The 27,989-nt window shown below is 32.0% G+C and overlaps 1 protein-coding gene across 1 annotated transcript; it reads left to right on the top strand.

Moving 5' to 3' along the window:
- The first annotated feature begins 595 nt into the window (after nucleotides 1–595).
- LOC114331173 (uncharacterized) lies at nucleotides 596–26,180 on the top strand. Its single transcript, XM_050652471.1, has 4 exons — nucleotides 596–764; nucleotides 2,607–2,696; nucleotides 7,598–7,742; nucleotides 25,910–26,180. Exons 1-4 carry the CDS (start codon nucleotides 658–660, stop codon nucleotides 26,072–26,074), a joined length of 507 nt encoding a protein of 168 aa, XP_050508428.1. The 5' UTR covers nucleotides 596–657; the 3' UTR covers nucleotides 26,075–26,180.
- Nucleotides 26,181–27,989: the final 1,809 nt, after the last annotated feature.

The following is a 27,989-nucleotide window of genomic DNA, read 5'->3' as shown; positions in this document are numbered from 1 at the left end:
AACAATTAATAAACAATTAGCGGCCAAATCTGCGAGTAGAACTTTTTACTTTATCAATTATATCAACTAACAAAAAACGTTTTAGAAAAATATAAGCTTGTTTGAATTTTTCCGAAACAATGCATGTTTTCGTTCTAATTGCACTCCCCTATTAGTACTCAACAAAAGGGTAAATGAATTAAAATGTATAAACATTTTCAATTTCTTTGCAACACGAAAATACAGAAGCTGCATAGTACTCTGGTTAGATCGGAGAGTGCAGGAAGAGTCTATACCGGTTTCGGAGGTTTTTTCCTCCTCATCAGTAGTCCCATATCCACATCCTTTTCTCTCCGATTTTCCCAGGTATCATACTTTGGGTCTTTCCCCAAGAATGTAAATTGAAAATCAACAGTCCAATGTATTATTTATAATTAAAAAGAAACAATTTAAATTAGCAGGTGAAGACATCACCTACTCATTATTTTGGAAAAGTAATTGCATGCACAATGATTCATCTATATCATATATTTGATTTCAATATTAATTATTTCTCCAATTAAAGCGGAGTATTGTCTATTGTTTTGTAATTAATTATTGAGCAATAAAGTTAAAATATTTGGATATAAAAAGGACCAAAATCTAAACTGAAGCACTTGAGATCTAAATACCAACAAGATGAAACTTTTAGTTATCTTTGTAGCAATCTGCGTTAGCGGTATCCAATTCAGCGAAGCAAAAAGAAAATGCTGCCCTCCACCAAAGACACAGATTGTCATTACTGAGTAAGTGCAATGAACTTATTATTTTTTATCACCCTGTTTTTTATAAAGTTGTATTTCAAAATCTACCTATGAAGGAAATTATCTTCTTCTTTAAGTGCCGCCTCCCAATCGGAGGTTGGATATCATCATCACTATCTTTACTATATCTACCGCTTCCCGGAAGAGTTCTATAGAACTGCATTTAAACCAGTCCCATAAATTTTTCAACCATGTCACTCTCATCTTTCATATACTCCTTCCTCCTCTTATCTTTCCCTGTATTGTTAGTCTTAGCATTTCATATAGCTGTCCTTCTTCTTCTTCTTGTTGTGCCCATCCGTGACGAATGTTGGCAATCATCACGGAAATATTCACCTTATCTGCAGCAACGCGGAAAAGCTGCACAGATGTTGTGTTGAACCAGGTTTTGAGGTTTTTAACCAGGATGGTATTCTTGTTCCCGGACTTCGCTTTCCAAATATTTTACCTTATTAAGTGTCCCAGATACTGTAATTTTCTTTTTTTTATTCTGTTTATTATTTCGTATTCTTTGCTCATTTCTTTCAATACTTCCGTGTTCGTTTTCTTCTGTTTCCAAGCTATTCTAAGAATCCTTCTGTAACATCACATTTCAAATGTCTGTAGCTTATTTATGTGTCCTTGTTTCAATGTCCAGCTTTCGAATTCATATTGCAGTATCGAAAACGCGTAGCATCTCAAAGCTCTTATATATTATACAGGGTGCGCCAAACCTCTGGTATTCTTTGATTACGGCTAAACTATGAGATATACAAAAAAATGTTTATAGAAAACCTAATGTGTATCAAAGAGGTCTATATTCTAAAATTATTTTTGATTATACAGGGTGAGTCAGAACGACGGTATGAACTAAAGTTTTATTTTTTTAAATGGAACACCCTGTATATTAAATCATTTTTGAATATATTATTTAAATATATGAAAAATTTGTATAAAGTCTTATAGGCCTAAAGTTAATAGTTTTCGAAATATTTACATTTTTATTGAAAAAAATGGTATAATTTATAGGGTTGTGGATTATGTTTCCAAGGAAATAAAAATTTAATTGATAGGTCATAGTTTTTAAAACATAGTGTTATTTTTTAATAATTTAATATTTTTTACTTTTAGCCATAAAATATACACTGTGATCACTATTTGCAAATACAAAATTTTCTCATTTTTTTTTAATGGGATACCCTGTATATTAGTTTTGAATTTTGTAGTAAATATTACAACCTTTCTTTTGGTATAAGGTTGTATGTACCTAGCATGTTTTGTTTTGCAGATATTTTAAAAAAACTATAGATTTTACGTTTTGCGGATTTTTTATTTAAAAATTTTTTGCAAAAAAAAATAATTATAATCTGGTTTTAGAAACATACACTAAAATATAAAATATGAAAATAAAAACGTAATTAAAGATTAAAATAAATCGTATGCTAGTACAATTCAATTGAATTTAATAACTTTAAATTATTTTACAAAAAATATTTTACCATATTAATGAATGCATAAATTAGTTACTAAATTAAAAAAACAACCAAATTTTAAATCAACCGTAGTAATCTTTCTACCGCACCCTGTATAATATACACTGTATACACGTATAATATATAATTTGGCGCACCCTATATATTTCTCTCAGTTCTCACGTATGGTCCTTATTGCAGATAATTGTTTTCATTTTTACAAACGCATCTCATGCTATGGCCCTTTGTTTTTTCTATTGTACTTGTACGGTGTACAATACAAGGAATACACAAAAAGTTTATTATTAATTTAAACATAATTTTAAACATGACACAGAATATATTTTATTTATTTATTTATTTATGCTTTTAGTGCAAATGTTGCAACTTTTGTTAAGGCTCTGAAGGATTTAGTGGAGACTCATAATAGACCAGAACATTTCCAGAAAGTGGTTGTTGAAAAGTAAGTAATTTTAAAAAAAAATGCAGTTTATTTAAAGGTTATACGTATACAGGGTGTAACAAAAATACAGGTCATAAATTTAATCACATATTCTGAGACCAAAAATAGTTCGATTAAACCTAACTTATCTTAGTACAAATGTGCACATAAAAAAAGTTACAGCATTTTGAAGTTACAAAATAAAAATTGATTTTTTCCAAGATATCGAAAACTATTTGAAATATTTTATTGAAAATAGACGTGTGGCATTATTATGGCAGTAGTATCTTAAGAAAAAATTAAAGTGAATTTTAGACACCCCATAAAAGTTTTATGGGGGTTTTGTTCCTTTAAACCCCCAAACTTTTGTGTACGTTCCAATTTAATTATTATTGTAGTACCATTAGTTAAACACTATGTTTTAAAAACTTTTTTGCCTCCTAGTACTTTTTCGACAAGTCGAGTTTTTATCGAGATATTTTGAATATTTGTCAAATCCATCACATATTTGTATATGGTTAAGTACGATTATGGAAACCTAGCAATAATATGAAAATTTAATGATGATTCACATTTTTAGGTATATTTTGAAACATATTAAAAAAGAAGCCACATCTCGATAAAAGGTGCCTTATCGTAAAAATACAAAGAGGCAAAGAAGTTTTAAAAAGACTGTGTTTAACTAATGGTATCGCAGTAATAGTTTAATTGGAACATACACAAACATTTGGGGGGTTTAAAGGAACAAAACCCCCATAAAATGTTTATGTAAACATATTAAAAAAGAAGCCGCAACTCGATAAAAACTGCCTTATAGAAAAAATAATAAGAGCCAAAAAAGTTTTAAAAACATTGAGTTTAACTAATGGTACCACAATAAAAATTTTATTGGAACGTACACAAAAGTTTGGGGGGGTTTAAGGAAACAAAACCCCCATAAAATTTTTATGGGGTGCACAAATTTCACTATAATTTTTCTTTAAGATGTTCCTGCCATAAGAATACCACATTTCCATTTTCAATAAAACATCTCTAATAGTTTTCGATATATTGGAAAAAATCGATTTTCATTTTGTAACTTCAAAGGGCTGTAACTTTTTTTTATGTGCATATTAGTACTAAAGTAAATTAGATTCATTCGAACTGTTTTTGGTTCCAGAATATGTGATTTAATTTATGAACTGTATTTTTGTTACACCCTGTATATCGCACCCTCAGTAATATAAGGGCTCAACTCAAAATTTCTGTTAACTGTGACTTTAAATGAGATGGGCACAAAATGAAATTCTCTACCGGTTAGCGTTGACAGAAAGAGAAAAAGAACATGTATGGTTCGGTAAATATATTTGTGCCTCTCTCTTACTCTCCCCGGTCACCTCTGGTTTTTACTACTACAAGGGAGCAATCAATAACATGTCTTTCTATGACGAAAATCTTGGTGAGTTTGTGTTTTAACATTTTGAATTATATAGAACAGTTTTTAGTTGAGCCGTTATATTATGCAAAATATAATAAATAAATGGGTCTAATTCATAATAGATCGCTATTTTGCTTAAACAGTGACACGGCATTGGTAATGTAAGGGATCACATTTAAACAGTTACTTATTTCTGTTATGTTTTCTTATACTATATGGGACTATCTTGAAAGTATTTTTTTAAATTACATGTAATTAACGGAATTTATTAATACATATTAACATTTTTTCAAATTGCTATTTATAGTGCAATTATCAAGTAACAAATCTGCCAAATTTCACATTTATAACTTAAAAGGAAACAGTAGCGATCAACAGGTAGCGAAAACGCGTTCCAAGATTGCGGCTGTAATTTTGAATATTTTTTCGAGATATTTGGCACACGTATTCGTAATATAAGAAAAAATGGCGGTACAGAGCCCAATTTGAAAAATATAATAATATTAAAAAAAACGACCCTGTACCGCCGTTAAGAAGAACAAAAAAAAATACAAATACAAATACAAATTTTGTGGAAGTATAGAAAACAAATTTTTCAGTATTTTATTGTGAGATAAAATGAACTTCCATCAAGTAACGGTCGAATCCATCAATTATCTAAAAAAAATACACTTCAAATAAACTTTTTTATCCGATGCCTAGATTTTGTGTCATTTTGGAACTACTAATGAAATAAAAAATTTTAGTAGTTCCAAAATGACACAAAATCTAGACATCGGATAAAAAAGTTTATTTGAAGAAAGTTTATTTTTTTGTTCTTCTTAATGGAGGTATAGGCTCGTTTTTTTAATATTGTGTTTAATTACAGAGTAATTTCCACATATTAATATATTTTTCAAATTGGGCTCTGTACCGCCATTCTTTATTATATTACGAACACGTGTGCCAAATATCTCGAAAAAATATTCAAAATTACAGCCGCAATCTTGGAACGCGTTTTTGCTACCTGTTGATCGCTACTGTATCACCTTAAATAATAAGCACGTTATTTGAAAAAATATCTGTAATGTTGGAAACCAGAATCCTTAAACGCAAGTTCACAAAAATCTACTTTTTTGAATTGTGCCTCTATATTACTGAAGGTGCGATATATACAAAATAACATTTTAAAAGCCACCTGCCTTATAGAAAAATTTGTATCCCCCTTTGAACACTCTTGAACACATTTTGTGTATGTTATTATGCCAATTACAGAAAAGTGTTCAAGATTCGTGAACTTACCTAAAATTGACAGTTTTGCTTGGAAATAAAAACATTACTTAACTAATTCGAACTATAATCCAAATACAGGGTGTAACAATAAAGGGACGTCATAAATTAAATCACATAGCCTGGGACCAAAAATGGTTCGATTCAACCTAACTTACTTAAGTACAAATGAGCACATAATACTTGTTTATGGAACAGTTCGTGAAGTATGCTTTTTTGCGCACGCACGCAATATTTAGAGCACGAGAGGTGCGAGTGCTATACATCGCGTAAGTGCGCAAAAAGTACTTCACACACATTTTCATACAATATTTGATATACGATAAACAAATAAAAAAAACTGCAATTCTTCGTCACTAAAATAGATTTCTACTCTACAATTTTTAGAACTTTGACCTTTAAAATATATATTAAAAAAACAGTAAAATAATTAAAAAAAAAACAAAATAAAACAAAAGCTACACAATGTACCATTGTATCTATAAAAATAATATTGTAGAATGTACTTATGTTTATAAGAAATTTATGACTATGAATCTGCAATCAATCACAAACAAGTCTGGCTAATTGGCTCTGCCAAAGCCATTTTTCAAAAAAAAAGACCTTTAAAAATTCAAACATCTTTCAAACCACAAAACTGTCAAAACGGTTGTAATTTATTGCTCACATATCATCGCCATGACAACGCGAAGGTTAAGGATATTTGATTATATAGTAGTTCCATTTTATCTTTGCTAATGGGGCACGATTCATTTTCAAATAAATTAAATCAAAACATATAGTGAAACGTACGCCGATGTCTGTAGTATATAGAATACAGTATACAAAATGTATATACAGATCGACGTTCGTTTCACTTTATGTTTTGTGTTAATTTGTTTGAAAATGAATCGTGACTCATGGGAAAAGTTAGAGTGGACGAACAATATAAAAGTGTACCAAAAAACAGTGCAAAAAAGTAAATCCCATTTAAAATACATTGTTCCTTCACGCACACTTTAAACCCTTCACTTATATGTTATAAAAACTTATACATAATAAGATAGAGTAGATAAAAAAAGTTACAGCCCATTGAATTTACGAAATGAATATCGATTTTTTCTAATATATCTTCTAATATATCGACAACTATTAGAGATTTGTTATTGAAAATTGACAAGTGGCATTCTTATGGCAAGAACATCTAAAACAAATAACAGTAAAGTTTCTCCATCCGATACAAATTTGGAGGGGGGGTTGCATAAAGATTTTATGGGGTTTTTGTTCCCTTAAACCCCTTAAATGTTTGCGTACGTTCCAATTAAAATATACTTAATTGTGGTACCATTAGTTAAATACAAAACTTTTAAAATTTGTTGCCCATTAGTATTTTTTCGACAAGTCATTTTTTTATGTAGATAAGGACACACCATTAAACTTGATAAAAATAATAAACTTAAAGATAAAACCCATAACTAAATTAACATTCATGGTGACGTTTCAATTATTATTTTAATCATCGTCACAATAATAAATTTCTTGAGCGGATGCTTTAAAATAATTTTAAAGGAACAAACAATAATTAATGAAAACGTAAAAATGACATTGACAATAATTGGGTTAAGTCAATAATTTCAAACACGCCATGTCTTGTTGCGTGTTTAAGGGTGGCTTCAAAATAAATATGGATAATGCCTCCTTGATGCTTAGTTCCGTTGGAGAACTTGCATGACCAATGATTGAGAAGTCCTTACGACTAATAGGGTGGTCAGAATCAAAATCACAAAAAAGTCATTTTTTATAGAGAGGTGGCTCCTTTTTTAATATGTTCCAAAAGATTCCTAAAAAACGTCAAAAATTATCAATTTTAAATAAATTTTCATATTATTACCTGTTCTCGATAATCATTTATAAATATGTGGTGGATTTAACAAATGTATAATTGAAACGTACACAAAATTTGTGCAGAAATTTAATTGTTATTTTTTTTATATTGCTGTCAATAAAAGCCAAATATCCATTTTTAATATAAAATTTTTAACAGTTTTCTATTGGAAAAAATCGATTTTCTTTTGTAGATTTAAAGGGCTTTAACTTCTTTTATGTGCACATTTGTACTAAGGTAAGTTAGGTTTAATCTAACAATTTTTGTTCCCAGAATATATGATTTAATCCATTACCTGCCTTTTAGTGACACCCTGTATACATAACTCCAACAAATATGAAGCATATTCAATATATTCATCCATTTTTTTAGTATTCATTCTGTGACAGATAAATTTACAGTAACTACCGAAACACGTAGCCTCATTGGAGACTTTAAGAAATTGTTTAAAACTATCTACTTTGGATTAAAGGGCGTAATTGATCTGGTATTGCCTCTTTATACAGATCTCTTCGATGTAAGTATTTTTTTTATAATTTACTATTGATTTCAATGTCTGATGAATATCGTTTTATTGGAGAGTTCTTTATATATATATATATATATATATATATATATATATATATATATATATATATATATATATATATATATACTAATATAGGTCCTGGTCAAAATAACTGTTAAACTTATAATTTCGAGACGCCTTATAGAGGCATTCGAAATGTGGGTGCACCGACAGATCCTCAAAATATCCTAGACGACCCACATTACCAACGTAAAGGTATTTCGCCGAAAGGCAAAACAAAAAGAAATCTGTCTGACAATTAAGAAACGGAAACTTGAATACCTCGGTCATATTTATTATAAAACATGATAAATATACAGGGTAAAATAAAGTGCAAACGCGTACCCGGAAGAAGAAGACATTCATGGCTTTAAAACTTACGCCAATGGTTTGGACTAACATCGATCGAGTTATTCGGGAACGCCTCAAACAAAATTAACCCTGGAAGCTCACACTTGGGTGTGAGATACCCATCGCCACACTTAACTGCATGTAGCTTGCGCAGCTGCATTTCAATGGTAATGCTGCTTTATGTAAATTCAGTCTCTAGTCTGCCAAGGACGGGTGTGTAGTTGCGGTCTCATTTGAGCAATATTTCCAATCACGAGAATTTATTGAATACAGGCTAGGGTATGTAGCACCCATGTGTAAAGTTTGCGATCAAGTGTGCGTTCAAGTTAATGACCTAACAACACAACATCCCACAAATTTAATAAAGAAAACTAGGTGTTATTTCTGCAAAGGCAAAGATGGAAAAGCTAAGCGCAGGGCCGTCTTAACCCGTGGGTGCAAGGGGTGCGAGGCACCCGGGCGCCAAGTCCAAGGGGCGCAAGCTGAAAACTTGCTAGGCTCAAACTTGCGCTTTTTGTCCTTAAAAAAACTACAAATAACAAAAACATACAAGTGCACCTTCGATATTTTTTACAAAGGCTATTAATGGTTACTACACCTACGATATGGGAATGAAATATGAAACCCATTTAGATTATTCCGACAATAATTTCAAAAAGGTGACGCGTACACTATTTTGACCAATATTGAATGTAGAGTGACAATGAATCACCGTCTTGTAAGATTTGAAATGTTGAGGGAACATAATTATAATTTTTCTTTCATGGAAAGTATATTGTTTTGGAGAAACTCCGAAGAAAACCTAAAAAACAACACAATGTTTAAATTTACAAAAAAAAAACTAGAGCTTGGAAGTAGATCTGATATAGATGGTGAAAATCTATTCCGTGAGTTATAATTGTTACCAATATTTTAACTCATTATTTACTTTCCGTTTTCCCAAATATTTCTACATTCTAAGAATATATTTAACAATTCCAGATAAATAGCTGAAGGAGAAAGATCTTTTTCTAAACTTAAATTGATCAAAAATAATTGGCTTTAATAAGTCCCTATAAAAAAGCAAGTAAAAATAGATATCACCAAAGCAATAAAAACTTTTGCCAACTTAAAAGCTAGAAAAGTTGACTTTGGTATACTTTGAAAAAATATGGTATAATATAAGATTGATCTTTTTTGAATACTGAAACGCTGAAACCATGTTTTTTAATATACAAGGTGGGGCAAAGAAAACAGTCCACCTCGATATTTGGCAGTAGTTATTAAATTTTAAGGAAATGCGGAAACATTTCGATTTTTATTTTTATATTACAATTTTTTGGCATTTACTTCATACTGGTGACTTCATCCATCTGAGCGTGATGAGTAATCGATCATTTTTTTAAATGGGAATAGAGGTTGTGCGTAGCTCATTTGAAAGAGTGTTCAATTCCCTATTCAGTAATATAAACATTAATATCATTATTTATACAGGGTGGCCAAAAAAATAATTTTTGAATTAAATTAATTAACGCAAAAAGAAGAATATATGGAATTTGTTTAACTCAAAATACATTGTACTGCTGTCAGAAAATAGAAAAAAATGTTTATTTCACAAAGAAACATTACTTTTCGCTTAAATGAAATCACAAACAGCTTCCCACATACCTTTTGGCAGTTTAAACATTTAATTTATGCAAAAAGCAATGTTTATTTTGCCAAATAAACATGATTTTCTATTTTCTGACAGCAATAGAATGTATTTTAAGTTAAATAAATTACATACATTCTTCTTTTTCTGCCAATTAATTTAATTCAAAAATTATTTTTTTGTCCAACCCTGTATAAATAAAGATATTAATGTTTATATTGCTGAATAGAGAATTGAACATCCTTTCAAATGAGCTACCACACATGACCCCTATTCCGATTTAAAAAAATCATCGATTAGGTACGTCATCACGCCGAGATGGATGACGTCACTAGTATGAAATGTATATCAAAAAATTGTAATTTAAAAATATAAATTTCGGCATTTCCTTAAAATCTAATAACTACTGTCAAATATCGAGGTGGACTGTTTTCTTTGGCCCACCCTGTATAAACAAAGAAAGAAAACATAATATTAGTTTTAATTTTAGCGTACCTATAACCTATAATACAATCTTCTGACAAAAGGGGGCGCAAAGATGAGTCTTGCACCCCGGCGCCGTGTATGGTTGAGACGGCCCTGGTTAAGCGTGCATGCTCGGCTTGCTATAAAAGCATAATGCATGGAGCATAGAGCCACACTGTCTTATGATTGTAGTTACATACTAAAATGAGTGAAACTGAAATACCTGGCTAAGAATGAATATGAGTTCTATAATCAGGTGTTATATTTTAGTTAGAAAGACCATTTTGTTGTTAAATTAAATTAAAATATATTGAATTATGTTTCCGGTTTTTTAGAAAATGTTTTTTAATTATTTTTAGGTATTTTTAATATTTTGTTCTTTGTGTTACTGCAATTAAGAGAGAGAAAATAAAATTATTGATTTAATTATTCCTATGTATTCAATAGTGATTAGAGAGTCTCTGGAAATCATAAAATATTTACTTTTTTTTTATTTCTTCACAAAAAATCATTGGGTATCTGACACATATGTGTGAGGTTTATGTAAAAAAAAATAGGTGTGATCTTCCAGGGTTAAAATTGCTATGATGATAGCCAACGTCCGCAACAGATAAGGCACATGAAGAAGACGAAATTAATGCATCTTCTTCTTCTTTACGTGCCGTGTCTGTACTCAGACGTTGGCCGTCATCATGTTTACAATTTCCTGAAATCTCTCTCTATCGGCTGCTGCGCGAAATAATTCTTCTACTGTGCAGCCACACCATTGTCTAATATTACGCAGCCATGAAAGTTTCTTTCGAATAATCCATCTCTTTCCCTCCACTTTTCCTTGTATTATAAGGCGAAGCAGATGGTATTTAGGTCCTCTAATTATATGGCCGAAGTATTCTGTTTTTCTCCTCTTTATGATGCTTATGAGCAGACGTTCCGAATTCATCATTTGAAGAACACCTTCATTGAAAGTGTGCAAAACCCACGATATCTTTAGGATTCGTCGATAGCACCACAATTCGAATGCTTCTATTTTGTTTAGCATTGTGGTTTTTAACGTCCATGTCTCACAACCATACAATAGGACAGACCACACATAACATTTCAGCACCTTCTTTCGAATATTCATCGACAGGTTTCTATTACATAAAACTGGTTTCCAGGTCATAAAAGCCTTCCGTGATATTTCGATCCTAGTTATTATCTCTTCATCAGAGTCACAATTTACATTTAACCAGCTGCCAAGGTACTTGAAATGATTTACCCGTTCTAACTCCTCTCCAACAAGAGAAAGCTGACCTTGATCTATATTAATCTTTCCAACTGCCATCCACTTTGTTTTTGAAATGTTGATTTTAAGGCCTCTCCGATAGCTTGCTTAACTGACTAGATTTAGTAGTGTCTGAGATCTTGTAAATTTTCAGCAAGAATGGCTGTATCGTCAGCGTATCTAATATTGTTGATTACTTCTCCGCCTAGCCTTACTCCCTCTTGTCTGTCATCCAAAGCATCCCTAAAGATTTCTTCAGAGTACAGATTACAAAGGGTGGGTGATAAAACACAACCTTGTCGTACTCCACGTTTTATCGGCAGTTTTTCAGTACGACTGTCTCCAATTTGGATAGAGGCTACTTGATTGTAATATAAGTATTTCAGCAGTCTTATATCGTAGTGGTCAAGTCCTGCTGCCTGCAGGCAATCGAAAAGTGTATCATGTTGTACTCGGTCGAATGCCTTCTCGAAGTCGATGAAACAAACATAAACGTTCTTTCGGAATTCACAACTTTTTTGTAATAGAACGCGCATACAAAATAGTGCTTCTCTAGTTCCTAGACCATTTCTAAATCCAAATTGCTTATTACCCATTCTAGTTTCGCACAGAAGGAATACTCGGTTTTGTATAATAGGTAAAAGTATCTTAAGTGTGTGACTCATCAAACTGATTAGTCTAAAATCGCTGCATTTGGTGGGCCTGCTTTTCTTTGGTAATGTTATAAATAGTGACTCCAACCAATCATCTGGTACTTTTCCTTCGTTGTAAATTTTGTTAAAGAAAGTAGTCAAGTAGGTAATGTTTTCCTCGTCCAAAAGTTTAAGTAGCTCAACAGGGATTTGATCTGGTCCAGGTGCTTTATTGTTTTTGGCTTGTTGTATTGCTTTTATGACTTCTGACTTCAGTATACTGGGACCTCTGTCTAATTGGTTGTCACAGGTAGTATTTGGAGCATTTTCTCGAGAAGCATCGTCAAAAAGGTCACTGATGTGTCTCTCCCATTCTAATTGTATTAATGCATACAAAGAGTTATTTACCACAGAATTAGAAAATACAGGTACCCATTACACTGATCCCTCTCTAGTTATTGGTTGGCCATTTGTCACCTTTTTAAAAAATGGAGGACATTATAATATGATAGATTCCAGTCTTCTGGAGCCTCCTTCCGCGCTAAAATGTTATTGAACAATACTTGTATAAAGAATACGATGCTTGCGCCTCCATATTTGAGCAGTTATATTATTTGTGTATTCTGTGGTCCTGGTGCTTTTTTATTTTTTAGCTTTCTTTAGTGCTTTAATTATAGGTCTGGATCCCGCGTACCAAAAAAAGTTGATTAACGGCAAGGTGAAAATTTGTTAATCGATTCATGGTGTCTAGTCGGAAAAACTTTGATGTATGGGAAGACTGGAACAGGTAAATTTTAATTGTGGAACAGGAAGAAATTTGGATCGTCAGATTACGAAAACGTCCCATGTATTTTGTCGGGCAGAACTTTCAATTGATGTGTTGCCCTTTCATTAATCTCTCATGCAAACATCAGACTAATATTTACCACCAATATAATACCTGTTATTTAACATATTCTACGTGTCGGACTTATTAGAATGCCCAGTTGGGGATACAAATTTTATTTATCCTATTTATGCTAAATTTATGCTATTTAATAGCAGTCTGATGTTTTATGCTATTTAATAGCAGCCAATTAGAAATTCTGTCCGACAAAATAAATATGACGTTTTCGTAGTCTGACGTTCCAAATTTTTAACCTGTTCCACAAATAAAACTTACTCTGTTCCAGTGTTCCCATATATCAAAGTTTGTCCGACTAGACACCCTTAAGCTATTAACAAATTTTCAGCTTGCAATTAATCAACTTTTTTTGTACGCGGGATCCAGACCTATTATATATTCCTGTGTAATTTCGGCTTCTTCCTTCATTATTGTCACAGGGTCTTGTGAGAGTTACTCCAATCTATTCTTTTGCAATAATGGTGTGTTATAATTTGTCCACCCTTTTGATGTAATTATCAGTAGTAATTGCACAAGAGCTCTAAAATTATTGAATTTTTCCCGAGTGACACTTTGACAGTTTTAATTTCACGAGCCGAAGGCGAGGGAAATTATGTCAAAGTGTCACGAGGGCAAAAATTCTATATTAATTTTAGAGATCGAGTGCAATTTGTTGCGATTATTTCATGAATAAAACTGTTCATAACCAAAATTTTATTGTAATTTATTTATAGACCAGTAAGGATCTGTTTTTAGGTGGATGTGAGAGGTGGCATTCAGATTTTTACGGATAAAGTTAGGTGATAACTTCGTTAATAATAATTTATTTATTCTCCTTCTCAAATATGCCCGGAACATTAATAAAAAAATAAAATATTTAAAAATTTCAAAAAATTTCATTTTTTTTCTATTTTTTTGCTTATAACTTAAAAACTCTTCATTTTAGAACAAAGTCGTATAGGAATAACACAAAGACAATTAAATTTTCTATCAGATGCGATTGGTTAAAAATGTCATAATTTATCACCCTTGCTTCAAAGTAGCAATGAATATAAAACAAGGGGGCAAAAGAAGCCTGTCCTTAATCAATGATTTTCCATCACTTGGGTTAAACTTGGAACCTTCCTAATTCGCTTAGAAAATTTTTGTAATGTGCTAAAACCGTACACCAAATTTCATTAAAATTGAGTTAATAGATTTTGCATAATAATTTTGCAATCTAAACTTTTTTTTAAAAAATTAAAATTTTTTAAAATCTTGCACAACAAAAACTAGAACATACAACAAAGATTTTTCAATTTTTTTACATATAAAAAAGTACTCTACCTATCTAATTCACTTTACATAATTGAAATCGGATTATTTAAGCAGCCTCAGCAATGTTTTAAAGTTATAAATAATTTTTTGGCTTATAAACAAATTAGTGCTGTGGCCAGGAGGGGGTGCTACGGGCTCCTTTATTTAGATGGACTTATCCAAGTTTTCTTATGTATTTTGACCCGTAGAACACGATTTTTTGGGTAACAGTTGATCCGGATGTCGATAAGATTTTTATAATCAAAGAACTTGAGGAATTACATAATATCGATTTTTCGCAAAATAAAACATTTTTTTGTATTTCTTAGGTAATTCTAAGAAAAAAATGTTCCTACAAGTTTTTTCGTAGGATGCATAGTTTTCGAGATAAACGCGGTGGAACTTTCAAAAAATCGAGAAATTGCAATTTTTGAACGCGAATAACGTTTGATTAAAAAATAAAATAGCAATTCTGCTGACAGAATTTGAAAGTTTAAGTAAAAGTATGCCGGTTTTAATTATTTGCATTGCTAAAAATTATTTTTCTATTATTAAACAAAACTATTTGTTTATAAGCCAAAAAATTGTTTATAAATTTAAAACATTGCTGAAGCCCCTTAAATAATCCGATTTTAATTCTGTAAAGTGTATTAGATAGGTAGAGCACCTCTTTATATGTAAAAAAATTAGCCAACTTATAAATGGTCTACTTTTTGTTCAGAAAGATTTTTAAAAATTTGAACTTTTTTAAAAACATTTAGATTGCAAATTTATTATGCAAAATTTATTTAGTCGATTTTAATGAAATTTGGTACACGATTTAAGTATGTTACAAAGAATTTCCTAAGCGAATTACTAAGGTTCTAAGTGCCACCAAAGTAGTTAAAAAATATTGAATAACAACAGACTTATTTTGCCCCCTTATTTTGTATTTATTGCTATATTGCAGAAAAGGTAATACCTTAAGACATTTTTTACCAGTCGTATATGATACAAAATTCAGTTATCTTTATTTTATTTCTGTACGATTTTGTTTCAAAACGAATCGTTTTAAAGTTATAAGCAAAGAAAGCAGAAAAAAATCGATGTTTTTCGAAATTTTTAAATATTTTAATTTTTTTATTAATGTTCCGGGCATATTTGAGAAGGAGCATAAATCAATTATTATTATTGAAGGTGTCACCTAACTTTATCTGAAAAAATCCGAATGCCACTTCTCACATCCAAAAATAGACGTTTTTTCGCAGATCCTTACTGGTCTATTATGTAAGTACAAATTAGTACAATTAAACACACAGTTGCTATAAATATTTTACGGTTGGAAGTCATCACTTTTATAATTTTTAAAACATTAATTGTCATTAATGTCACTGAATGTATTTTTTCATAGCAACGAAGGGCATCTGACGTAATATACTTGACGACGGGAAATTATCAAAAATTATCAAATTTAGATTTATGTAGCTTTCTATTGGTCAGAATCCCCTATGAATGAAATAATCTGTAGTAATTGCACAGGAGCTCTGAAATTATCGATTTGTTTCCCGAGTGACACTTCGACAGTTTTAATTTCATGACACGAAGGGGAGGGAAATTATGTCAAAGTGGCACGAGGGCAACAAATCGTAAATAATTTTAACTTGTTTTTTGGTGTCCTCTGTGACAAGTTGCAGAACATTAATTATTATTGTCATTAATGTCACTGAATGTTCATTTTTGCGTAGTAACAAAGGACATCTGACGGAGTCACTGAAAGTGGATATGAGCTATTACCTCCGATTTCGTTGAACCTCCATCGATTTTCATGAAAATTGGTGAGTAATTAGAGGATACCTCAAGAAACAAAGGTGACATGGTGCCAACCTGAGCTTTTACCCTGGGGGTGGATGCCACCCCTTCTCGTGGGTGAAAATTATTTTATTAAAAATAACCCCATATTTCTACAGAGGAACAAATTTCAAGCAAAATTTGTTATATAAAGATATTTAAATAAATCCAAACTTTTTGAGTTATTAAAGATCAAAGATTTTAATTTTTCTTGAGAAAAATGCATGTTTTTAACCAATTTTTCATCAATAACTCAAAAAGTGTAAGTTTTTACAAATAAGTTATTATTATCAAAATTGAAGCTAATAATAATTTAAATAAACCCCCTTCTACAAAAGCCTTTTAATGTTAAATAAAAGTGAGTTAAAGGTAATTGAATGTATATTTTTCTCGGCGAGTAAAAAACTCCAAATATTCAAAGTGAAATAACGGGAAATTGATGCATTTTGTAACATAAACTTATTATTTAGTTGTCAAAGTACTTAAAAATATCTATTAAATAAGCCCCCGAACATGTTGATAGCATTAAAATTTATGCTCCAAAATATTTCCAAAAATGTTAGTTTTTTTAATAACTCCGTTCGTGTTTACGATATCAGGTTCATCTAAAAACTGTTTGAAAGTTAATTAAAAGTCCTATTTCAGCACTTTGAACCTAATCTTTTAAACACCATATTTTTTTAAAAATAAAAGGTTAAATGCCACAGCAAAATTTAAGACTTATCTCGGTTATTTTTTACCCTATAGAAACAGCAAAACAGGTAAAATATTTGGCACAGAAAAAAATAAAATTTGGTTATATATTATTTTTTAAGTATATTGAGTATTTTTGGAGTTATTATCAAAAGAATATGAGAATTACAATAATTTTAAAAATTATGATTTTTCTTAAATTATATCTTCTTTTCAAAAATATGCATTTTTAACCGGTCAAAATTATCGAAAACATTACTTATGCTAATATAAAGAAGTTCTTGTAAGGGTTACAATAAGTTTTAATTTTTGTGGAAATGGCGTATGTTTTATTTTTCAATTTTTCCTAAAAAATTCGAAACGGTTCTTTTATTTTCATTATAACTTGCTTAATTTTGACGCAATTACCTTGTTCTGAAGCTCATTTGATAGGTATTCCGAAGTACTTTGGCAAATGTTTAGCAGGAATATTTTATACATTGCATCGTTTATCCGTTATTTAAGCTTGAATACTTAGATTTAAGTACTCGTCGAAAAAAATACACATTCAATTGTCAATAACTCACTTTGAACTAACATAAGTTTAGTTCTTTATGTGAGGAATATATTGAATTTTATATTATCTTCAATTTCAGCAAAACTTTTTTGTAAAAGCTTATAGTTTTTTATTTATACGTGAAAAACCGATTTAAAACATGCATTCTTTACCGAAAAAATAAAATCTTTGGTCTTTAATAACTCAAAAAGTGTTGATTTATTTTATTAATTTTATATAACAAATTTTGCTTATAATTTGTCCCTCTACCGACTTATGCTATTATAATTAATAAAATAATATTCACCCCCGAGAAGGGGTGGCATCCACCCCCAGGGTAAAAGCACAAGTTGGCATTATGTCACCTTTGTTCCTTGACGTATCCTCTACTTACTCACCAATTTTCATGAAAATCGATGGAGGTTCAACAAAATCGGAGGTGAAAACCTTCAGTGACTGCACTATCAGTAGTAATTGCACAAGAGCTCTAAAATTATCGAATTTTTCCCGAGTGACACTTTGACAGTTGTTATAAATATTTAACGGTTGAAAGTCATCAGTTTTATAATTTTTAAAACATTAATTGTCATTAATGTCACCGAATGTATTTTTTCGTAGCAACGAAGAGCATCTGACGTAATATACTTGACGACGGAATATTATCAAAAATTATCAGTAGTAATTGCACAAGAGCTCTAAAATTATCGAATTTTTCCCGAGTGACACTTTGACAGTTTTAATTTCACGACCCGAAGGGGAGTGAAATTATGTCAAAATGTCACGAGGGCAAAAATTCGATAATAATTTTAGAGATCGAGTGCAACTTATTGCGATTATTTCATGAATAAAACTGTACAAAATAAAAATTTTATTGCAATTTATTTATGTAAGTACAAATTTGTGGTAGCGGGTAGGTACCCCTCTATGATCCCGATAGAGAGCAGACTTACTTCAGGGATTTAGCGCCCCTGCCCACGCGAGCTCCTGGTTTTTTCCTCCATTTCCTATTTAGAGGTAACCAGGCCCCAACCTCCGTATTATCCTATCCAAACCCCAAATTCCTTCCCTAATATCCCCTCCCACCCACCAACCCGTCTGGCCAGCGTGGTGGGTTATGGCCAAAACCTCCACAAATCAAAAATGTCGGTTTCAACAGATATACGAAAGACACCCCAGGTGGGTAGGAAGTTTATTCCACAGTCCCACACCGAAATAACGGTCTGCCTCGAGGATTCTGGGGGAGGCAAGTCGACATTGAAAAAGAAGAACAACAAACAACTCCATATAGCAACTTACAACATCCGTTCCATGGCAAAAGACGAAAAACTCTACGAACTAGAAGAGGAATTAGGGAATATGAATTGGGATATAATGGGACTATCAGAAGTTAAAAGAAGAGGTGAAGGGTATGTGGACTTACATTCAGGCAACAGGCTCTATTATAAAGGCAATGAAGACTATACATACGGTGGAGTAGGTTTCTTAATCAACAAGAAGAGAAAATCACACATTCAAATAATTGACAGCATCTCAGACAGGGTTACATACATGATTTTAAAACTAAATCCAAAAACCAAATTAAAGATTGTGCAAGTTTATGCTCCAACTGAAAAGGCAACTGATGAAGAAATAAATACTTTTTACGAAGATCTTAAAAAAGCTATAGACACCAACAGAGAATCCAAAATAATAATAATGGGAGATTTTAACGCCAAAATTGGAAGTAAGATTGAAGACTCTGAAAGCAAGATTGGAAATTTTGGATTCGGCACAAGAAAAACAAGGGGAGAAAAACTTATGGAATTTCTGGAACAAGAAAACATGTATATTATGAATACCTTCTACAAAAAGAAACCTAACAGAAAGTGGACATGGGTTGCACCTAACGGAACCACCAAAAATGAAATATACTATTTTCTCTCAAACAACAAAAGAATATTCGAAGACGTAACAACAATAAACAACGTAACAACGGGTAGTGACCATCGTATAGTTAGAGCAAAAATAAATATTAACATGAAAGAAGAGAGGAAAAGATTATTTAAAAAAACAACGCGAATAGATGCCTTTAAAGTAAAAACAAATGAAGAGCAATTCCGAGAAGTCTTAGCGGATAAGTTCAAATATGATCCTTCACATAATCAAGATGAAATTGACGAAATTAACAAAAACATCAATAAGAACCTTCTCGAAGCCGGACTACAGGTCGCAAAGAAAACAAGTACTAAAGAAGACAAAATAAGCAACGAAACTAAACAACTAATGACGGAAAGACGACAACTACTAACGCAAAACAAACGCCATACTCAAGAATACATAGAACTTAATAAAACAATTAGAAAAGAACTAAAACGCGACTTACAAAAATGGAACGAGAACTTAATAGAGCGAGTCATTGAAAAAAACAGAGGCTTAAAATGTCTAAGACCCGCATTGGGTGTTCAAAAAATCATTAAAATTAAAGACGCCAATAGTAAGGAAGAGAAGGACAAATATAAAATAACAAAAATAGTCGAAGACTTCTACAAAAGCTTGTACAGCTCGCAAAACCAGCCTAATGAATCAACAAAGGAGAACGTCAAAAGAAAAATAAAAAACGTGGGATCAGAAGTACTACCAAATATAAAGGGATTCGAAATAGAAAGAGCTTTAAAAGAACTAAAAAATAATAAAGCTCCAGGACAGGACGGTATAATTGCCGAGCTCTTGAAAACAAGCAAGACAGTAACAATCCCTATACTAACAGAGCTATTTAATAAATGTCTCCATAATAGCAAAATCCCTAAAGACTGGAACGAAAGTCTAGTAATACTTTTACACAAGAAAGGGGACAAATGTGACCTACAGAATTATAGACCGATATCGTTGCTCAGTCAAGTATACAAACTATTCATGAGAATTATTAACAACCGGTTGACCTACAAAATGGACAATTACCAACCAGTGGAACAGGCTGGCTTCCGCAAAGGATATAGTACATCAGACCATCTGCTGACAATGAGAACATTGATAGAGAAGGCAAATGAATACCAACTACCCGTATTTCTTGCCTTCGTAGACTATGAAAAGGCGTTTGATAGTATCGAGATGTGGGCCATAGAACAAGCTATTAATTGTAGAATAGATTCGAGATATAGACAACTAATACATAATATATATGAAAATGCAACTATGATAGTACAACTAGACGAAAATACAAATCCCATCCCTATTAAGAGAGGCGTGAGACAAGGAGACGTAATATCGCCAAAGCTTTTCAACCTAGCACTAGAAGACGTCTTCAAAACGACAAATTGGTCAACCTATGGCATTAACGTTAATGGCAAGAAGCTAAATCACCTCAGATTCGCTGACGACATTGTGACTATAGCGAGCTCATTCGAGGAACTGCAAATTATGATAGAGGAACTCGCAGGCAGCTCCCAATACGTCGGTCTAAAAATGAACATGAAGAAAACAAAAATAATGACAAACACAGATGACCCCAGACGCATAACTATAAATGGCAGTGAGATAGAAAAAGTCCAGGAATATATCTACCTAGGCCAAATCCTGAAACTTGACAAAGAAAACCAAAGTGCGGAAATTAATAGGAGAGCAAGACTAGCATGGGCAGGATTTGGAAAACTTGGTTGGATACTTAAGAACCGCAAAATACCTCAATATTTGAGGACCAAAGTGTTCAACCAGTGCATCCTTCCTATCATGACATATGGGTGTCAAACCTGGACCCTAACCAAGGCAAATATGAATAAACTAGCTACAACAGAAAGAGCTATGGAAAGAGCAATGTTAGGTATACGACTGTCAGATAAAAAGAGGAGCGACTGGGTAAGATCAAAAACAAAAGTCGAGGACATAACAACAAAAGTTGCCAAACTTAAATGGAGCTTTGCAGGCCACACTGTTAGACAAAAAGACCAACGTTGGAATGCCACGATACAACATTGGAGACCTTACCAAAGTAAACGACCGAGAGGAAGACCACAGATGAGATGGGTTGATGATATTAAAAGAGTAGCCGGAATGAATTGGAAATATGTTGCTCAGGATAGAGACCGATGGAAGGAGTTGGGAGAGGCCTATGTCCAAAGGTGGACGATAGAAGGCTAAGAAGAAGAAGAAGAAGTACAAATTAGTACAATTAAACACACAGTTGGTATAAATATTTGACGGTTGAAAGTCATCACTTTTATAACTTTTAAAACAACAATTGTCATTAATGTCACTGAATGTATTTTTTCGTAGCAACGAAGGGCATCTGACGTTATATACTTGACGACGGGATATTATCAAAAATTATCACCTTCATTTTCATTTCTGTTGGTCAGAATCTCCTATTATCACAAGAGAGTGAGAATAAATTGGAAATAATTTTTCGAAAATTTGTTGTCTGGCAATAGACACGAGAGCCCGCAGGGCTCGATTGGCTATTGCCCAATGACAACAAATTTGAGTAAAAATTAAGCATTATTTCCTTATTTATTCTTACTGTCGTGTGATATTCGTAAGATTATTTTTTTAATACGTATATTATCGATATTTTCTTAAATCTAACAGTTGTCAAAACTAGGAAACTGGTTGCCATTAAACAGAAACAATCTACTTAAAAAAATTCTATCGGTAATTTTCTACAGTAGATAATTCTCAGTATAATTTTAATCTGATTGGACAGAATTAAACACGTGATCAAATATCTTACTATACGATATGTTAAAATCATTAAAAAATAATCAGTTTAATTTCTATTTCTGTAGCTTTCTATTGGTCAGGATCTGCTATGAATGAAATAATCGCTGTAGTTTTTATTTCTGTAGCTTTCTATTGGTCAGAATCTCCTACGAATGAAATAATCTGTATGATATTTTTACTTTGTTTATTATTTCTGTTATTTTTTATCTTTGTCTCATGCTTCCGTTGATCTGTAGACACTATTGTGTTGTCTATGTTCATGCACATTCTCTCTCCCAGTATTCGTTCTTCTCGAGCCTTATTCTTTGCTCGACTTGTTATTTGAGGGTAAATATATTCTTCTCGTGTTCCTGGGGTTAGGTCGGTTAGCTATTTATGAAACTTCTTTCCTTTTAATCATCTCTTCTAGTTCTTCACTATATTTATTCTCCAACTATTTTTGGTGTTTGGTGTTATTCTTGTGTTGCTGAAAACATAGCACATTATTTGCCTCTTTATTTATTTTTTAGTATAGGTAAACAGGAATTTTTCAGTATAGGAGTATAGGGAACAAGAAGAAGAAGAACAGGCTGGTTTCCGCGCTGAAAGGACTTGCACAGATACTGTCTCCTGTCTAAAATAATTAATTGAAAAAAATCAGCAAACAATTAAGAGACCCATCTCATGTTTGTTGACCTCCGTAAAGCATACGACAGCGTTCCTGTGACTAAATTGTGGAAATCACTACAAGAAACTAACATCAGCTACACTCTAATCAAAGCCTTAAAAAATCTATATGAAAAGTCTACATCACAAGTAAAAATTGGCAACACACTATCTAAAAAGTTCACCTGGAAAAGTTCCAGGGCTGGTGTATTTCACCAACTTTGTTCAAGATATATGTTGCAAAAGCACTAGACCAGTGAAAACGTAAATGCCACGATATGGATATAGACCTCGGAGAGGTTTGTTTATATACCTTACAATTTGCTGAAGACCAAGTCATCATAGCTAATGATAAAGACTATCTACAGTATATGGCAAGAAAACTAAAGGAGGAATATGAACAGTGGGGCTTGGAAATTAATGTGGAAAAAACTAAATACCTATCCATAGGAGCTGAGTTATCCAATATCGAACTAGAGGATAATGAAGAAGTCACATCCTGTAGTAAATACACGTACCTGGGAGTAATCTTCGATAGAACGAGAAAAGACGATGAGGAAATAAAGAAAAGGGTAACACAAGCTAGAAGAAAAATTGGCTGCCTAAATGGAATACTTTGGAGCTCCAAAATAGGAATACAGCGAAAATGCAGCATCTATGAAAAAAATCTATGAGGAAACAGTTGATTTGGTATGGTCATGCTTAAAGAATGAAGATTACCCAAAAAGATTAGGCATTGGATACCACCAAACCGCAAAAAACGAGAAAGACCCAAAAAGACATGTAAAGAAGGGGTAACCAAAGCAATGAGTACAAGGGATCTTAGAGCTGGCCAATGGGATGATAGAAGGACGTGGAAATTAGGCATCGGACAACTTTGAAAGACGTTCTAAAACCGATTCATACGTATTTATTTTTCCTTTTAAGTTATGGTACATTTTTTTCGGGTCCATTCTTCATTGATCTCTGTTATATTCTGTAGCCTATTCTGATAATATAGTGTTCGAATCCTAAATTGCTGTAGAAGTTCTACTTTATACCTGATATTTACGATTTTTTTTGCATTTCCTTGCCTCTTTGGATATTGTCTTTGTATCGTTTTCCTGTGTATATGAATTTTCCTGGTACTAGTCGGTGGTTACTTGCACATTCTGCTTGTCTGTATACTCTTACTGTATTATTGTTTTGCTGGCTTTCCTTACTATTATTAAATCAATAATAATTATTGATCTTTGGTTCCTACTGGGTTCCTTCCATGTATATCTCAATTAGCCCACTTCCATTGTCGTTTCTAACTTCGTCTTCTCCGAATCGCTCCACTGTATCTTAGTATTTGTTTCATACGTGGATATTAAAACCCAGAGTTAGTAGAATATCATATTTTTCCTAGTTTAAAATTCTAAATAGGTAGGGTAAAGAGGCTAATAACATATTAATTTTAATGTTGCTTACGGCACTTCTGAATAGTTCGACCGATGTAAGCCCGAACCACTTCCGCAGATTTTGGAGACACGAGTGTCTTCTCCTGCCTGGCCCTCGCCTACTGTTAATTTTCCCCTGGACAATCAATTGCAGTAGACGGTACTTATCGTGTCTCTATATGTGGCTTAGATATTTAAGTCTTTCCAGGCAACCAAGTGACGTCAATAACGTCGAGGAAACGTCAGTTTTTGGTTGAATATATACACGTGTTTGAACATTACGACATATAGACGTCTTTAGTAGGTGATTTTAAATACGTAAGATTAATGACGTTAAAATACGTTTAAAAACGTTTTTATTTCAGACAGCCTTAGTCTGACGTCACAAAAGTGGGAGGAGCTTATTGACTTTGACTCCAAACGATTTCGTTTATATGTACCTATCTTCATGTTTATAACGTTAAATGATCATATGAAATTTAGTTGAAGTAGAATATTTGGTTGAAGAAACGTGTTAATAAAGAGATTTTCATTCGTTTTGCTCAGGTGAGTTAGTTTAATGCCGTAATTCTTCTTGCAAACCTTTTTAGGTAATTTTTTGGTGTTTATTTTCTGTTAATGAACTAAGTATGTGTTATCAAGTCTAATTAAATTAATTTTTAGCCTTCTAAGATTTTTTTAGTAGTCTACAATATTTAGCTATGAGTTGGTGAAGAAAAATGATGCTCGTGTACTATTGTATACAGATATTCCCAACATAATGAGTTGTTCATGATTCTTTTTGATTTGATGTACAGCGTTAAATTAAGCTAACTATTATGCTGGATAATTTGTTAATAAATTATTTATTACTTAATATGCTGTTTCAGCTTTGATACAGTTAGTATATATATAAAAAGTGAAATATTGCATTGAGGGTATTGTAATTCTATGGATTTTAGAGAATCTTCCATTTGATTTTACTTTTAGCCTATGGGCTAAATTTAAAACAGTTAAATGGCAAAATTGCAATATCAACAATGCCCATACGAATAAATATTGTGCATTTTTAAAACTATAAAATGAAAAATAGATCTAAAAAAGACCTAAAAACTACGTTTTTGATACCACGTATTTAAAACGTTATAAAAATGACGTCAGTTATGGTGGGACAAATTCACGTGACTTTCGACGTCGAAAAAATGTGATAAACTGACGTGTTTTGGTGATAATCATGACATCTTTTCAACGTTTTGTAAACGTTATTTGGTTGCCTGGTTTCTTGTGCTTCTCAATTGTGCTCACGATTTCTTTTTTTTTTTTCGATTCTTTGGATTACCTCTATGTTGGTGACATGTTTGATCGAGGATATACAAAAAAATGCTTCGGTAAACCCACATTTCGAATGCTTGTAGTTTTTTCAAGAGCGTCTCTGCCATACAGGCCTCCACATAATATAGTAAGATCGAACTAGACATACTTTTAGGGAAAGTGACCAATCTTTGCTTATGAGGAGCATTTTCATATTGTTAAATGCTGCTCTGGCTCGTTCTATTCTCGTCTCAATTTCTGTAGCCTGTAATTTCTTGTTTATCCGTAACTATCGAGCAGGTTGTTGCTTTTGGTTTATCAGCATCCATTTTTTCTTCTTGACTTTTATGCTCCGGTCGTATTCCTCATTAACTAAATGAACCCTTCACGTTGCCTGTTGTAATTCATATATACTACTGACGTAGATAGTTACTTTAGATAGACTGTATAAAATGAGTGTATTTAAGTTGTTATATTTATATTTTATTACAGGTCGAAGTTGAGGTTCTAAAGAAAGTTATACGTCTCTTTGTTCATCACAACGAACCACTGGTGGATCTCTTGGATAAAATAGTAATTGCTTTAGCATCTGTACAAAGAGTAGCAGTCCTTAGTTTTATAGATATTATCTTAAGTACCCCTGATGAGTCTCCATAAGTTGCTAGAGATATGATTTATAGATATAATTTATAAATTAATTTACATCGTGATAAAATGATTGCTTAAATTTACCTGTACTTTGCAAATAAATTGCTTGAAAATATTTATTTGTTTTATTAGTACATAATAGTCTAAAATCCGAATCTAGATCGATCTTCACACATCTATTTACCGGATGCAACATTTTTTTATTAAACTACACACATTTCCAAAGTCTACTTTTTTTGTTTTGGCGATTTTAACTTTTTGGTATCATTCAGAAGTAGGCCAATAAATGACTGTTTTGAAGTGTAATTTCCAGGAGCAACTCCGAATTGCATGAAAATTTGGATTTAGGTTCTACTTACCCTCCACTTCAAAGTTGAATTTGTGCCGTTGGTTGCTTTTACTTGGGGGGGAGACATTTACCCCTTCTCGGGGGGTGAAAAACGCGTGTTTAAAATAAGGCCAGAAATGGACAAAGTGACTTATTTTAAGCAACTTTTGTTCTATAAATTTTTTTTACGTAAGGCAATACTTTTCGAGTTATTCGCGATTTAAAATGTTGATTTCTCGATAAAAAAACTACGTTTCAGACCGTTTTTCCCAAATAACTCAAAAAGTAAATATTTCATCGAAAAAAAATATTTTTAGCAAAAGTGTAGCCTATAAAAAACGAAAAAAATGGTGTACCAGTAAAGTCTACAAATTGAGTAGAAGCAAAGTTGTAGCTCATTAAAAATACGTTCTTATTCGTCTAATTCCAAATCGAATAATTCAACGCGAAATCACCGAATAAAGAAGCGTTTTTCGGGAAAACCTTATTAACATTTTTAAAGTATCGAAAAAAAGCTTATTATTTGTTTTTTTTTTGCAAAAGTTTACAGCATCAAAAATAAACGAGTTACACTGGAAAAAAAGTTGGCACCTTTTTTTTTGGTAAAAAGAATCATGAAAACCTCCCTCTATTTAGCACCCTAAATGAAATTAATCGTTTGGCTTTACCATCTATTTTAACTGTATGTGTATTGTTTATATTATCTGTAAGTTTGATTGGATTGAAGTGCTTATTTTTAAAAACATTTGGATTTATAGTAAAAAAAAAATTCAAAAAATTTTTGAAAAATTTCATTTTTTCAAAATAATCTAAAAAGTATTAGTGATAATAAAAATCCTAAAGAATAAAATGACTTTTTACAAAAAAAAGTGGGCCAACTTTATTTTGAGCGTAACTCGCTTATTTTTAATGCTAAAACTTTTGTTAATAATTAAAACAAAGCTTTTTATAAACATTTCAAAACAGTTTAAATGGGTTTTTTCCCGAAAAGTGCTTAATTTTTCTTAGACGAATAAGAACGTAATTTTTATGAGCTACAACTTTGTTTTTATTTGATTGATAGACTTTACTGATACACCATTTTTGGGGTTTTTTGGGGTTTTTTAAGCTACACTATTGCTAAGGATATTTTTTTCGATAAAATATTTACTTTTTGAGTTATTTGCGAAAAACTGTCTGAAAACGTAGTTTTTTTTGTCGAAAAATCAACATTTTCAATGGCAAATAACTCGAAAAGTATTGACTTACGTAAAAAACTCTATAGAAAAAAAGTTGCTTAAAATCAGTCAATTTATCCATTTCCGGTCTTATCTTGAACCTATGTTTTGTCACCCCCAAGAAGGGGTGACTGTCACCCCCCAAGTAAAAGCAACCAACGGCACAATTTTAACTTTGGAGTTGAAGGTAAGTAGAACCTAAATCCAAATTTTCATGCAATTCGGATTTGCCCTGAAAATTACAAGGTATCGCCGAATTTCCCGTTCATTTACTGGGCTAAAGTCAAAATATCGACATTTTGGCAAAAAAAAGGTGAACACCAACATATTTATTATTGTTAAACAAAGAATAAGCATAAAACCAAACAAAGATTGGTCA

The sequence above is a fragment of the Diabrotica virgifera genome, chromosome 5 (assembly GCF_917563875.1).
Source record: "Diabrotica virgifera virgifera chromosome 5, PGI_DIABVI_V3a".
NCBI classification, from domain to species: domain Eukaryota; kingdom Metazoa; phylum Arthropoda; class Insecta; order Coleoptera; family Chrysomelidae; genus Diabrotica; species Diabrotica virgifera.
The sequence above is the reverse complement of the archived record's forward strand: the minus strand, read 5'-3'. Positions and strand labels throughout refer to the sequence as shown.